We start from the raw sequence: 15,503 nt of genomic DNA on the forward strand, positions 1-15,503 counted from the left end.
ACAAATGCACTTCAATAATCACCCTACATGGTGTGTGACACGAATGCACTTCAATAGTCACCCTACATGGTGTGTGACACGAATGCACTTCAATAGTCACCCTACATGGTGTGTGACACGAATGCACTTCAATAGTCACCCTACATGGTGTGTGACACACATACACGAATGCACTTCAATAGTCACCCTACATGGTGTGTGACACAAATGCACTTCAATAGTCACCCTACATGGTGTGTGACACACATACACGAATGCACTTCAATAGTCACCCTACATGGTGTGTGACACAAATGCACTTCAATAGTCACCCTACATGGTGTGTGACACACATACACGAATGCACTTCAATAGTCACCCTACATGGTGTGTGACACAAATGCACTTCAATAATCACCCTACATGGTGTGTGACACGAATGCACTTCAATAGTCACCCTACATGGTGTGTGACACGAATGCACTTCAATAGTCACCCTACATGGTGTGTGACACACATACACGAATGCACTTCAATAGTCACCCTACATGGTGTGTGACACGAATGCACTTCAATAGTCACCCTACATGGTGTGTGACACACATACACGAATGCACTTCAATAGTCACCCTACATGGTGTGTGACACACATACACGAATGCACTTCAATAGTCACCCTACATGGTGTGTGACACGAATGCACTTCAATAGTCACCCTACATGGTGTGTGACACACATACACGAATGCACTTCAATAGTCACCCTACATGGTGTGTGACACGAATGCACTTCAATAGTCACCCTACATGGTGTGTGACACGAATGCACTTCAATAATCACCCTACATGGTGTGTGACACGAATGCACTTCAATAGTCACCCTACATGGTGTGTGACACAAATGCACTTCAATAATCACCCTACATGGTGTGTGACACGAATGCACTTCAATAGTCACCCTACATGGTGTGTGACACGAATGCACTTCAATAGTCACCCTACATGGTTTGTGACACACATACACGAATGCACTTCAATAGTCACCCTACATGGTGTGTGACACGAATGCACTTCAATAGTCACCCTACATGGTTTGTGACACGAATGCACTTCAATAGTCACCCTACATGGTGTGTGACACACATACACGAATGCACTTCAATAGTCACCCTACATGGTGTGTGACACGAATGCACTTCAATAGTCACCCTACATGGTTTGTGACACACATACACGAATGCACTTCAATAGTCACCCTACATGGTGTGTGACACGAATGCACTTCAATAGTCACCCTACATGGTTTGTGACACACATACACAAATGCACTTCAATAGTCACCCTACATGGTGTGTGACACGAATGCACTTCAATAGTCACCCTACATGGTGTGTGACACACATACACGAATGCACTTCAATAGTCACCCTACATGGTGTGTGACACAAATGCACTTCAATAGTCACCCTACATGGTTTGTGACACACATACACGAATGCACTTCAATAGTCACCCTACATGGTGTGTGACACGAATGCACTTCAATAGTCACCCTACATGGTGTGTGACACGAATGCACTTCAATAGTCACCCTACATGGTGTGTGACACACATACACGAATGCACTTCAATAGTCACCCTACATGGTGTGTGACACACATACATGAATGCACTTCAATAGTCACCCTACATGGTGTGTGACACGAATGCACTTCAATAGTCACCCTACATGGTGTGTGACACGAATGCACTTCAATAGTCACCCTACATGGTGTGTGACACGAATGCACTTCAATAGTCACCCTACATGGTGTGTGACACGAATGCACTTCAATAGTCACCCTACATGGTGTGTGACACGAATGCACTTCAATAGTCACCCTACATGGTGTGTGACACACATACACGAATGCACGAAACTCCCTTCTATCTTATATAAGGCAAGTGAACAGCAAACCTGATTTCAAAAAAGCATGTGAGCTTATCTTTAATGTATTTTTTGTTGTCGGACCACACTACGACTAGCTGTCGCTATTTGCGTCGGCTAATGGGGATCCTAATAAATCACAACATGTGATGAAAAGAAAGTCTTTAAACAAGTGAGAGTTAAGACTATCATTAGGGTTTTAAAGAAAGAGAGAAAGGGAGAGAAAATAGAGGTGGGTTAAAGGAGTCCCCATGAAGTCAGAGGCCTCCCTCACTTCCTTCTTCTTCCTTCTCCCTCCACCTTTCTTCCTCTCCCCGCCCTCTTTTTCCTCTCCCGCCCTCTTTTTCCTCTCCCCCTCTCCCTCCTCCACCCTCTTCCTCTCTCCGACTCCTTTTCATCCCCTCCCTTTTCTTCCTTCCCCTCTTCCTCTCCTGCCTCCTTCTTCTACCTCCCCCTCCCTCCCTCATCCCTCTCTTCCTCCCCCCTCTTCTTCCTCTTCTCCTTCCCCCTCTCCCCCTCCCTATCTTCCTCTCCCTCCCTCCCTCCCTCTCCTCCTTCTCCTCCTTCTCCCTCCTCCTCTCCTCCTTCTCCCTCTCCCCACCCTCTTTTTCCTCTTCTTCCCCTCCTCCCTCTCCCGCTTCCCCTCCCTCTCTTCCTCTCCCCACCCTCCTCTCCCCCTCTCTATCCTCTCCCCTCCCTCACTCCTCCCTCCCTGCCTCTCTCTTCTGCCCCCCCTCCCTTCTCCTCCTCGCTCTTCTTCCTTCTCCCCCCTCTTCTCCCTCCTCCCTCTTCTCCCTTCCTCTCCCCACCCTCCTCTCCCCCTCTCTCTCCCCTCCCTCTCTTCTCCCTCTTCCTCCCTGCCTCTCTCTTCAACCTCCCTCTTCTGCCCCCCCTTCTCCTCCTCGCTCTTCTTCCTTCTCCCTCCCCCCTTCAATCTCCCTCTTCTGCTTCCCCCTCATCTCCTCCTCCTCCCTCTCACTCTTCCTCTTCCCCTTTCCCCTCTCCCTCTTCCTCTCCTCTACCCTCCCTCCCCTCTCCCTCTTCTTCCTCCTCCCTCTTCACTTCACTCCCTCTCCCCCTCCTACTTCTTCCACTCCCCCGCTTCCTCTCTTCCTCTCCCCTCTCCCCCTTCCTCTCCCCTCTCCCTCATCCCTCTTCTTCCTCTTCACTCCCTCTCCCCCGCTTCCTCTCCCCCTCCTCCCTCTCCCCGCTTCCTCTCCCCTCCTTCCTCTCCCCCCCTCCCTCATCCCTCTTCTTCCTCTTCACTCCCTCATCTTCACTCCCTCATCTTCACTCCCTCTCTCCCCCTCATACCTCTTCTTCCTCTTCACTCCTTCTCCCCGCTTCCTCTCCCCCTTCCTTCCTCTCCCTTCCTTCCTCCATCTCCCCATTCTTCCTCTCCCTCTCCCTCATCCCTCTTCTTCCTCTCCTCTTCCTCCACCCTCCCTCCCCCTCCCTCCTCTCCCCTCCCTCTCTCTTCTTCCTGTCCCCTCCCTTCTTCCTCTACCTTCTTCCTCCTAACTCCCTCTTCTTCCTCCCCCTGCCTACTTCCTCCTCCCTATCTCTCCCTCCCTCTCCCTCTCTTCCCTCGTCTTCCCCTCCCTGCTCCCTCTTCCCCCTCCATCTCCTCTCTTTCTCTCCCTCCTCCCTCCCCCTCCTTGCTCCCTCTTCTCTCTTCCTCCCTCCCTCCCCCCTCTTCCCCTCCCTCTCTTCCTCCCCCTCTTCCCCTCCCTCTCTTCCTCCCCCCCTTCCCCTTCCTCTCTTCCTCTCTCCTCCCCCTGGCTAGGTTGCTTCTCCCCACCTTCTCCCTAAAGTGCACTCGTTTGCCAGATTTCGTAAACCAGTCCATTCCATAATGATTCAATAGCCCTCACAGGCGCCGACCTCCCTCCCCTCTCCTGCCTCCTCCCCATCTCTTTTTCTCTCTAACTGAATTGTTTATCAGTCCTGCCTGTCAGGCTGACGCCCAGCCAGCCATCACCACGGTTACAGTCCCCCCACTTGGGAACATCCCCTTGGGGAGGCCTTCTCTCTTTTTTTGTGTCCGTCTTTTGCACCCAGTCCCTCCTTTCGCCGTTCTAAGACACACACATGTTTGTAATTTACATTATCCAGAGCGACTAACATTTGTGCATTCATCTTAACATAGCGACACACACAGTTACAGTGTATAACCAGCAGCGTGTGGCAGCTCTGAGCTCTCTGCCAGCAGTGGGTGTAGATTCATATTGATCTACTGGGATCTGTTTCTCTGAAAGAAATTCCTGGGTTAGGTGATCTATCGGTAGCAGACAGGCCACAGACGCTAGAGTAAAATATAGATGGGGTCTAGTCTAGAGTGTAATAGAAGGCTAATAACTCCACCTTGCTTATACCTATAGAAATCTGTTCAAATGTTATTTGTCACATGCATAAGTACAGTGAAATGCTTAACTAGCAAGCCCTGACTAACAGTGCAGTGTATGTGTGCGTGCATGTATGGTGGTTAGTGTGTGTAGGTGGTGGTTAGTGTGTGTGTGTGGTGATTAGTGTCTGTAAGGTAGTTAGTGTGTGTGTGTGTGTGTGTGTGTGTGTGTGTGTGTGTGTGTGTGTGTGTGTGTGTGTGTGTGTGTGTGTGTGTGTGTGTGTGTGTGTGTGTGTGTGTGTGTGTGTGTGTGTGTGTGTGTGTGTGTGTGTGTGTGTGTGTGTGTGTGTGTACGGGAGGAGATCACAGGATTGCTATAGGGGAGCGGATGGACATCTATGGATTAGGCGAAGAAGGGGTTGAGGTCAGGTCAGGTCAGGGAGTATTAGGGGTTTATTACCTTCCTCTTCCTGTGGAACCATAAGATGTAAGGATTGGAGAGAAGGAGGAGTGTGGTATACATACTTGTGATGGTGAGTAATGTTTTTTGTCTGAATACAGCTGTGTCGACCCTTTGGGAAGAATTAAACTTGGTTAAGCTTCTCTAGTGTTGGCCTCCCGGGTGGCGCAGTGGCTAAGGGCGCTGTACTGCAGCGCCAGCTGTGGCATCAGAGACTCTGGGTTCGCGCCCAGGCTCTGTCGTAACCAGCCGCGACCGGGAGGTCCATGGGGCACAATTGGCCTAGCGTCGTCCGGGTTAGGGAGGGCTTGGTTGGTAGGGATGTCCTTGTCTCATCACGCACCAGCGAATCCTGTAGCGGGTAAACGGTGTTTCCTCCTACACGTTGGTGCGGCTGGCTTCCAGGTTGGATGCGCGCTGTGTTAAGAAGCAGTGTGGCTAGGTTGGGTTGTGTATCGGAGGACGCGTGACTTTCAACCTTCGTCTCTAGCTACAACAACAATTGGACACCACGAAAAAGGGGTAAAAATTTAAAATTTAAAAAAGCTTCTCTAGTGTCCGTGAGTTATTTACTCTGAAAAATAAGAACCTAACAGTTGCCGTTGTTGGCAGGATTCACCATGATTTGTAGTCAAACCAAAGAGTCCAGATCAGTGGAGCAGAGCTGGCAACAAACAAGGTAGGCTAGTTCCTATATCTGTTTCTACTCATTTTGAAACAGAGCCTGAGTTTAATTCAGTTGGCCCATCGTATAACGACCGGTCGTAGCTTTATGGTAAATGGTAAATACCGGAAGGTAATCTCGTACAGGCTGGTCCTAGGGGGTGAATCCCTAGTAGGTTGGTTCCTGCTAGTACTATAAGTATAGGGTGAGTCCCGGAAGGTAAACCCGCGCAGGCTGGAACCTGCGACGGTTAAGTCCTAGGGGATCAATTCTGGGTGGGATTGGTTCCCTGCTAAAACTGTGACGAGAGGGCAAAAGGCCCAGTTGCAGTGGCCGTGAGAGCGCAGGGTGTGTGTGTGTGTGTGTGTGTGTGTGTGTGTGTGTGTGTGTGTGTGTGTGTGTGTGTGTGTGTGTGTGTGTGTGTGTGTGTGTGTGTGTGTGTGTGTGTGTGTGTGTGTGTGTGTGTGTGTGTGTGTGTGTGTTTTCTGCCCTGTTGGGGTGGTGAACCATGGCAAATTATGTGGAACACAAAGACAACCTGCCTAAATGACTACAGACCTGTAGCACTCACATCCATAGCCATGAAGTGCTTTGAAAGGCTGGTCATGGCTCACATCAACACTATTAACCCAGAAACCCTAGACCCACTCCAATTTGCATACCGCCCAGATCCACAGATGATGCAATCTCTATTATTACTATATATTGCATTCCACACTGCCCTTTCCCACCCTTTCCCACCTGGACAAAAGGAACACTTATGTGCGAATGCTATTCATTGACTACAGCTCAGCATTCAACACCATAGTAACCTCAAAGCTCATCACTAAGCTAAGGAACCTGGGACTAAACACCTCCCTCTGCAAGTGAATCCTGGACTTCCTGACGGGCCACCCCCAGGTAGTGAGGGTAGGTAACAACACATCTGCCACGCTGATCCTCAACACTGGAGCTCCTCAGGGGTGCGTGCTCAGTCCCCTCCTGTACTCTCTGTTCACCCACAACTGCATGGCCAGGAACGACTCCAACACTATCATTAAGTTTGCAGACGACACAACAGTGGTAGGCCTGATCACCGACAATGATGAGACAGCCTATAGGGAGAGGTTCAGAGACCTGGCCGGGTGGTGCCAGAATAACAACCTATCCCTCAACGTAACCAAGACTAAGGACATGATTGTGGACTACAGGAAAAGGAGCACAGAGCACGCCCCCATTCTCATCGACAGGGCTGTAGTGGAGCAGGTTGAGAGCTTCAAGTTCCTTGGTGTCCACATCAACAACAAACTAGAATGGTCCAAACACACCAAGACAGTTGTGAAGAGGGCACAATAAAGCCTATTCCCTCTCAGGAAACTAAAAAGATTTGGCATGAGTCCTGAGATCCTCAAAAGGTTCTACAGCTGCAACATCGAGAGCATCCTGACCGGTTGCATCACTGCCTGGTAAGGCAATTGCTCGGCCTCCGACCGCAAGGCACTTCAGAGGGTAGTGCGTACGGCCCAGTACATCACTCGGGCAATCCAGGACCTCTACACCAGGCAGTACATCCAGGACCTCCACACCAGGCGGTGTCAGAGGAAGGCCCTAAAAATTGTCAAAGCCCCAGCCACCCCAGTCATAGATTGTTCTCTCTACTACCGCATGGCAAGCGACACCAGAGTGCCAAGTCTAGGACAAAAAGGCTTCTCAACAGTTTTTACCCCCAAGCCATAAGACTCCTGAACGGGTAACCAAATGGTTACCCAGACTATTTGCATTGTGTTTGCATTGCTTTTGGGACTCTTGTCCAGATTAATCTCGCTGTAGGTGATGGCTTTATTCTGGAAGGTTTGGGAATCGCTTCCTTTTAGGTGGTGGTAGAATTTAACAGCTCTTTTCTGGATTATGACAATTAGCGGGTATCGGACTAATTCTGCTCTTCATGCAATTTTTTGGTGTTTTACGTTGTACACAGAATATATTTTTGCATAATTCTGCATGAGGTCTCAATTTGGTGTTTGTCCCTTTTAGTTAATTCTTGGTTGGTGAGCAGACCCCAGGTCTCACAACCATAAAGGGCAATGGGTTCAATAACTGATTCTGATAACTGAAGTATTTTTAGCCAGATCCTAATTGGTATGTCAAATTTTATGTTAGTTTTGATGGCATATATGAAAGAATCTGTGCAAAAGCTCTAGGTGCTGCTGTAGGCCTGGGGACAGCACCAGATCATCAGCAAACAGTAGACATTTGACTTCAGATTCTAGTAGGGTGAGGCTGGGTCCTGCAGACCGTTCTAGTGCCCTTGCCACTTCGTTGATATACATGTTGAAGAGGGTGGGACTCAAGCTGCATCCCTGTCTCACCCCACAGCCCGATGGAAAGAAATGTGTTTTTTGCCCATTTTAACCGCACACTTATTGTTTGTGCACATGGATTTTATAATGTGATATGTTTTTCACCAAACACAGCTTTAAATCAATTTGGATAGACCCCGGGAAGAGTAGCTGCTGCTTTTGCAGTGATTGACATGAATTCTGTTAGGATTGACAATTAGACTATACTTGCTATATTTTACTGTAAAAATAGGACTCCAGAGAGATGAATTACATACATCTTTATGTTCACTAATTTCATAGGCTAATTAATTTGGAGTTCAACACATGAGGGAGTGGAAACTTAAAACACATCAACTAGATCGCTAACCTTAAATATAATACCCACTGCTAGTAGCCATCCAACAATAAATTGAATGTCCTAAAAAAAAACTTTAATATATTTTAGATTCTTCAAAGTAGACAACCTTTGCCTTGATGACAGCTTTGCACACTCTTGGCATTCTCTCAACCAGCTTCACCTAGAATTATTTTCAAACAGTCTTGAAGGATTTCCCACATATGCTTGTTGGCTGCTTTTCCTTCACTCTGCGGTCCAACTCATCCCAAACCATCTCAACTGGGTTGAAGTTAGATGATTGTGGAGGTCAGGTCATCTGATGCAGCACTCCATCACTCTCCTTATTGGTCAAATAGCCCTTACACAGCCTGGAGGTGTGTTGGGTCATTGTCCTTTTGAAAAACAAATGATAGTCCCACTAAGCTCAAACCAGGTGGGATGGCGTACTGCTGCAGAATGCTGTGGTAACCATGCTGGTTAAGTGTGCCTTGAATTCTAAATAAATCCCTGACAGTTTCACCAGAAAAACACCCCAGACCATCACACCTCCACGCTTCACGATGGGAACCACACATGCGGATATCATCCCCTCACCTACTCTGCGTCTCACAAAGACACGGCAGTTAGAACCAAAAATCTCAAATTTGGACTCATCAGACCAAAGGATAGATTTCCACCAGTCTAATGTCCATTGCTTGCGTTTCTTGGCGCAAGCAAGTCTCTTCATCTTATTGGTGTCCTTTGGTGGGGTTTCTTTGCAGCAATTTGACCATGAAGGCCTGATGCACGTAGTTTCATCTATTATTATATTATTATAACAGTTGATGTTGAGATGTGTCTGTTACTTTAACTCTGTGAAGCATTTATTTGGGCTGCAATTTCTGAGGCTGGTAACTCTAATTAACTTATTCTCTGCAGCAGATATAACTCTGGGTCTTTCCTTTCCTGTGACGGTCCTCAGGAGAGCCAGTTTCAACATAGCGCTTTTTGGTTTTTGTGACTGCACTTGATGAAACTCTCCGAGTTCTGCATTGGCTGACCTTTATGTCTTAAAGTAATGACTGTCTTCTCTTATTTGAGCTGTTCTTGCCATAATATGGACTTGGTCTTTTATCAAATAGAGCTATCTTCTGTTTACCACCCCTACCTTGTCACAACACAACTGATTGGCTCAAACGCATTAAGGAAAGAAATAGCACCAATTAACAATGCACACCTGTTAATTGAAATGCATTCCAGGTGCCTACCTCATGAAGCTGGTTGAGACTGCCAAGAGTGTGCAAAGCTGTCATCAAGGCAAAGAGAGGCTAGTTTTAAGAATCTCAAGTATAAAATATATTTTGATTTGTTTAACACTTTTTTGGTTGCTACATGATTCCATATGTGTTATTTCATAGTTGTGATGGCTTCACTATTATTCTACAATGTAAAAAATAGTACAAATAAAGAAAAACCCTAGAATGAGTACTGAATATAAAAAAATATGTGTGTGTGTGTGTGTCAATTTCTGATCAGCCCACACACCAAAATAATGGTGCAGCCCATCTGGCTTTTGTCAGAATCGCCTGATGGCCTATGCACCTTGGCTTGTCTGGCTAACGGTTATTGGTGTGGCTTTCATGGAGTCATATTTGCCTTATTGTTATGATAAAACTTTTTTTTTACAATATAGCCTCATAATAGATAAACATCGACGCAACAGATGAACATAAGCTCATATCGGCTATAGACTATTAGTACTACATCACATACTGTAATAGCCTATCATATTATATCCTCCCTATCCAGTAGGCTTATAATAAGCACGTCATGCGGCCTTTCATCGATAAATTCGCACGACGGGGAATGAGAGGCGGTCTGGAAGACAATATCTTGAATTGTTTACATGAAAGGTGCTGAATAGACCCCATGACAAAAGGAAATAGGTTATTATTAACCCTTCCCAGACGACCTTACCACTCAGACCGACCTAGACTACAACAGTCCTTAGTCAAGTGTAATGTCTTTATAAACGTAACTAATAATACAATGGAATCAAATGATCTAATCTTACCTGCCAATCAATACGCCGTCATCAACGAAATAACACTCCAGCTAGTGACGCGAACAGATCGAGTATTCCGAAATCCCATCAGTCCTGTTCCATGGGCGGACGCCTGTCAATTTAAGCGCGCTCCTAGATATCGAGGAAACTGATGGGAGGGTGTGAGTGCGTCCTCTCTTCTCTCTCGTCTCCTCCTCTCTTTTACACTCCTCAGCTCCTTCCCTCTCCTAGCCTATCTGACAACAAGTGGATAAGAAGCAACATGGTGAACAATGAATACCAGAATTTAGCTTTAACCAGTCCCAGATGTCACAGCAGATGTAGGAAAGGAGACAAGGCGTGGGCCCTTTAAGCAGAACGATATGACGTAATCGGGTCAGGGGTTTACAGCTATGGCGTCGGGAAATGGACTTGCTTCTCTGGTGAGAATCCATACGGTTGAATAACTGTATTTGAATTTAATGTACATGTCATATACCGGTAGATGGTAGCTGTATATGAATTCTTAAAGTATATGCTGCATTTTTATTTGTAGTAATGCCTTTTCTTAAACGGGAACAACATTGATTGAATTGAACATGTTTCAATACCATTATTAGACTTCAGCAATAACAGTAATATTGAATTGATAATGCCAATGACAACATTTCGTCGTATTATTTAGGATATGAACTGTGAAGTAGCTTTGGGACACAACATCAGCAGTCTGTATTGGTAGGACTACTCGAGTTGTGAATCGTTCTGGTCCGTGGCGATGGAAAATACCTACCACAATATAGAGTGGCGGTGTAATCATACCCATGAAACCTAGTGGTCAAACAGGGAAATGGTTTCAATCGTTTTTCCGCCATTCATTTTTCCCATAGAGAACACCTAAAATAAGGGCTGTGTTTTGTGTAGGCTTACCCTGGCGTGACGTTTTGATAACCATGTATATCTGTCGGATAAGGTGACACACACACATATATGGCTCTATTTACTCTTATTCGAAAACGCTAATTAGCATCAAAGTAGACCATGCAAAACTACACATTTCTGCAAACTCCTACATATCATCTCTAGCGGAAACCTTTGCTAACAGGTATTGTCACATTAAAACTTGCACTAGACAGTTTACAAGATTATCAATTTTAAGAAATATTGCACATCTAATTACTACATTTAGCTAACATTATATGGTTAATCCAGAGACTCTAACCTCTGCCTCGACTCTGCAGTCTCATCCAGATCATGGCATTTGTGGTTCTTTATAACAGCCACATTAGCAGGTAATTAGCATGTCAAATACAGGCGACTATATTGTCCTACCTAGAACAATTTACAGTTTGAACAAAACATCACGCTAGGGTAAGCCTAACACGAAACACGCTAAAATCCTCTAGGAAAAATAAATAATGGAAAAACAATTAGAACCATTTCCTTGTTTTATGGGTATTATGACAGGAGTCTGTATTGGTTGTACTCCCCGAGTTGTGAATCGTTCTGGTGGGTGGCGATGGAAAATAACCCTACCAAAATATAGCCATCTACACCAAAAAGTAAATGCCTGTTAACAAACGCATATAATCTCTGGGAACTCGATTTACCAGATGTAAAGTGAAATGTGTCCCTCGCTATCAAATAAATGTCTGAATCAAACTTGTATTCCTGTTAGACAGCGGGCTGCCATTAAACCACACACTTGGTGTAATTCGGACAAAAGTTTGATTCAGACCTTTAATATTGAGGGTCACATTTGACTTTACGTCTGATAAATCGAGTTCCTAGAGATTATATGCTTTCGTTGACGGGAAATGATTTTTTGGTGTATTTTGGTTGGGTTATTTTTTATTGCCACCCACCAGAACGATTCACATCTCAGGGACTCCAACCAATACAGACTCCTGTGTTGTGTACCAAAGCTAGTGTAAAGGAGCAATTGTAATACTATAATGATTCTGTTATATCATGTCATTCAGGGTGTCGAGGGAGTTACAGCAGCCGCACAGGCACTGTCTCTACCAGCTGAGGCTTATGGGAACGATGTGAGTTGCCAACACACGGTCTATTGAGGTTTTCCATCCTCTGACACACTCAACACAGTATAATTGTAGTGTCAGTTAGCTAACCTGTGTGTGGGTGCATGTGTCTTAGCCTCAACTGGAAGTGATGTGGGCGATGAAGGCTTACAATCACGCAGAAATCTACTTCAATGTGAGTCTCTCTTACTCACAAGTACCTGCACCAGTTGGAGCATATTATCAATACTAGCAACCACATTGCACTGATCTAGTCCTCTCCCCTCTAGCTAATAATCTGTGTGTACTGTAGCTGATCTCGTCGGTAAACCCCAGTAATCTGAAGTTGACCACGGTGGATGACCGGATCTATACATCCTTCAAAGAATCCTTCTCAGACCTCAACATTAAGAACTTGGACCCAGACATGCTCAAAACAGCAGAGGCCAAAGAGGTAGAGGACAATGTGTGTTACAGGAGTCAGAGATACAAAGAGGGACAGAGGAAGAGTGAGTGGGTGTGTGTGAGAGAAACTAACCTCATCTCTGTATTGGCATCAATAGAAGTGGCGTCCATTCTGTAACCAGTTTGACGGAGTGGTGGAGGACTTTAACTATGGGACTCTGCTACGACTTGACTGTGTGAAGGACTACACAGAGGAAAACACCATATTTGGTATTCAGTCACTATTACACAATAAATGTTGTCACTAATTAGGAGCATAAGTATGCGGGCCTTCTGTCTTTTTAAAATTAATATTCACCAGGATTTTTAGTTATCATGCATATTTAACAATGACCTTATTGTCCCTGCAGCCACCAGGATCCAGTTCTTTGCCATCGAGATCGCTAGGAACAGAGAAGGATTCAACACCCCTGTTTTCCAGGCTAAAAAGCAGCCTTCGTAAACCCATACCCAAAAACCCAACCTGCTATAACCTCTAACAGAGAAAGTTGTCAGCCCTGTGTACCAGGTAAACACCCTTTATAAACCCTACCACCACCACCTCTAACACAGAGGTTTTAACAGCCCTGGTTACTAGTATAAACATTCCCAGTGCTTGACACACCACCATCTCCTTACAAACCTTTCCTCTGGTCACCCACCTTGTTGACAAAATAGGTGGTCTACTGGAAACTCGACCAGGGGCATGTTCAGCAGGGATATATTCTTTACGTCTTGCAACAGAAAACATTTAAGAACCAAATCTAAACATGGAGGGACCTACCTGAATTTTTACAATAGAAACCCTTTTTCCGTTTGGAATAAATGGTTTGTTGCAAAACGTTTTGCAACAATCTGTGTAATACACCCCAGGGCACGTTAAGATAGATATGTACAACAAACAATTCACAGTATTTCTATCTGCAACATTTGCTTACTGAACATGGCCCAGAAGTCCATCCCACAAGTGTGTGTGTGTGTACTGATGTCTAAACTGAGCATCGTAGCCATATGTAATTAGCTTTCCTCCTATTTGTGCCAAGCACTTCTGGGATTGCGTATGTCCTTGTACAAAGTTGTAAACGTCTTTCAAATGGCATATATATATATATATATATGATGAGGCCAGTCCGAAGGTAGACACCAAATGCAGTCGGTTACACTGGGTAAATCTGAAAGAACACCCTGTTTCTAATTTTGTGCACAACTGCTAGCCAGAACTATGGTCATAAGTGGTTCACTATAGAGAATATGGTGCCATTTGAAAGACTTTTATTTATATATATATATATATATATATACACACACACAGTTGAAGTCAGAAGTTTACATACACCTTAGCCAGATACATTTAAACTCAGTTTTTCACAATTCCTGACATTTAATCCTATTAAAAATCCTCTGTCTTGGGTCAGTTAGGATCACCACTTTATTTTAAGAATGTGAAATGTCAGAATAATAGTAGACAATGACTGTCAGCTTTTATTTTTCATCACATTTCCAGTGGGTCAGAAGTTTACATACACTCAATTAGTATTCAGTAGCATTGCCTTTAAATTGTTTAACTGCGGTCAAACATTTCGGGTATCCTTCCACAAGCTTGGGTGAATTTTTCACCCATTCCTCCTGAAGGAGCTGGTGTATCTGAGTCAGGTTTGTAGGCCTCCTTGTTCGCACACGCCTTTTCAGTTCTGCCCACAAATTGTCTATAGGCTTGAGGTCAGGGCTTTGTGATGGCCACTCCAATACCTTGACTTTGTTGTCCTTAAGCCAATTTGCCACAACTTTGGAAGTATGCTTGCGGCCATTGTCCATTTGGAAGACCCATTTGCGACCAAGCTTTAACTTCCTGACTGATGTCTTGAGATGTTGCTTCAATATATGCACATAATTTTCATCCCTCAAGATGCCATCTATTTTGTGAAGTGCACCAGTCCCTCCTGCAGCAAAGCACCCCCACAACATGATGCTGCCACCCCCGTGCTTCACGGTTGGGATGGTGTTCTTCGGCTTGCAAGCCTCCCCCTTTTTCCTCCAAACATAACGATGGTCATTATGGCCAAACAGTTCTATTTTTGTTTCATCAGACCAGAGGACATTTCTCCAAAAAGTATGATCTTTGTCCCCATGTTCAGTTGTAATCTGTAGTCTGTTTTTTTTAATGATTGTTTTGGAGCAGTGGCTTCTTCCTTGCTGAGCGGCCTTTCAGGTTATGTCGATATAGGACGCGTTTTACTGTGTATATAAATACTCGTGCCCGTTTCCTCCCGCATCTTCACAGGGTCTTTTGCAGTTCTGGGATTGAGTTGCACTTTTCGCACCAAAGTACATTCATCTCTAGGAGACGGAACGTGTCTCCTTCCTGAGCGGTATGACGGCTGCGTGGACCCATGGTGTTATGTGCGTACTATTGTTTGTACTGATGAAAATAGTACCTTCAGGCGTTTGGAAATAGCCCCCAAGGATTTTTTGATGAACCAGGTCTTGGTTGATTTCTTTTGATTTTCCCACGATATCAAGCAGAGGTACTGAGTTTGAAGGTAGGCCTTGCAATACATCCACAGGTACACCTCCAATTGACTCAATTTTATGTATCAGAAGCTTCTAAAGCCATGACATAATTTTCTGGAATTCTCCAAGCTGTTTAAAGGCACAGTCAACTTTGTATGTAAACTTCTGACCCACTGGAATTGTGATTCAGTGAATTAATCTCTCTGTAATCAATTGTTGGAAAAATGACAAAGTAGATGTCCTAACAGACTTACCAAAACTATAGTTTATTAACAATACATTTGTGGAGTGGTTGAAAAACAAGTTTTAATGACTCCAACCTAAGTGTATGTACATTTTCGACTTCAACTGTATGTATGTGTATATTTTTTTTTTATACCTGAATCTGAATAAATGGATGTCAAATAAACCTGTTTCCTGTGTTTCAGATAAATCCTTATGAAGACAATACCTTGCTAGTCTTCACCACACACTAA

At 44.9% G+C, this 15,503-nt stretch overlaps 2 protein-coding genes across 8 annotated transcripts in view; one reads left to right on the forward strand and one right to left on the reverse strand.

Moving 5' to 3' along the window:
* Positions 1 to 10,226, reverse strand: part of LOC118391464 (dematin-like) — a 41,564-nt gene extending 31,338 nt beyond the window's left edge. For 4 of the 7 annotated variants that reach the window (XM_052458204.1, XM_052458199.1, XM_052458197.1 and 1 more), the window contains exon 1: positions 10,085 to 10,200. The gene's annotated coding sequence lies outside the window, so the exon portion shown is untranslated. Of the gene's footprint in view, positions 1 to 10,084 lie in introns of all 7 variants that reach the window. The other 3 variants (XM_052458201.1, XM_052458200.1, XM_052458203.1) reach the window with 2 other exon arrangements.
* Positions 10,227 to 10,418: 192 nt separating this feature from the next.
* Positions 10,419 to 15,436, forward strand: LOC118391466 (protein PBDC1-like). Its single transcript, XM_035782890.2, has 6 exons — positions 10,419 to 10,497; positions 12,034 to 12,099; positions 12,209 to 12,268; positions 12,386 to 12,526; positions 12,636 to 12,747; positions 12,888 to 15,436. The coding sequence occupies exons 1-6, from the start codon at positions 10,468 to 10,470 to the stop codon at positions 12,977 to 12,979; spliced, it is 501 nt and encodes a 166-aa protein (XP_035638783.1). The 5' UTR covers positions 10,419 to 10,467; the 3' UTR covers positions 12,980 to 15,436.
* The last annotated feature ends 67 nt before the right edge of the window (positions 15,437 to 15,503 follow it).

The sequence above is a fragment of the Oncorhynchus keta genome, chromosome 12, assembly GCF_023373465.1.
Source record: "Oncorhynchus keta strain PuntledgeMale-10-30-2019 chromosome 12, Oket_V2, whole genome shotgun sequence".
In the NCBI taxonomy this organism is placed as follows: Eukaryota; Metazoa; Chordata; class Actinopteri; order Salmoniformes; family Salmonidae; genus Oncorhynchus; species Oncorhynchus keta.

Bases quoted from the DNA above. Each gene is read 5' to 3' on its own strand.
- LOC118391466 (XM_035782890.2), top strand. From the start codon at position 10,468: ATGGCGTCGGGAAATGGACTTGCTTCTCTG. The intron at 10,498-12,033 runs GTGAGAATCCAT...CATGTCATTCAG, and splicing joins GAAATGGACTTGCTTCTCTG to GGTGTCGAGGGAGTTACAGC. The intron at 12,269-12,385 runs GTGAGTCTCTCT...TGTGTACTGTAG, and splicing joins ACGCAGAAATCTACTTCAAT to CTGATCTCGTCGGTAAACCC.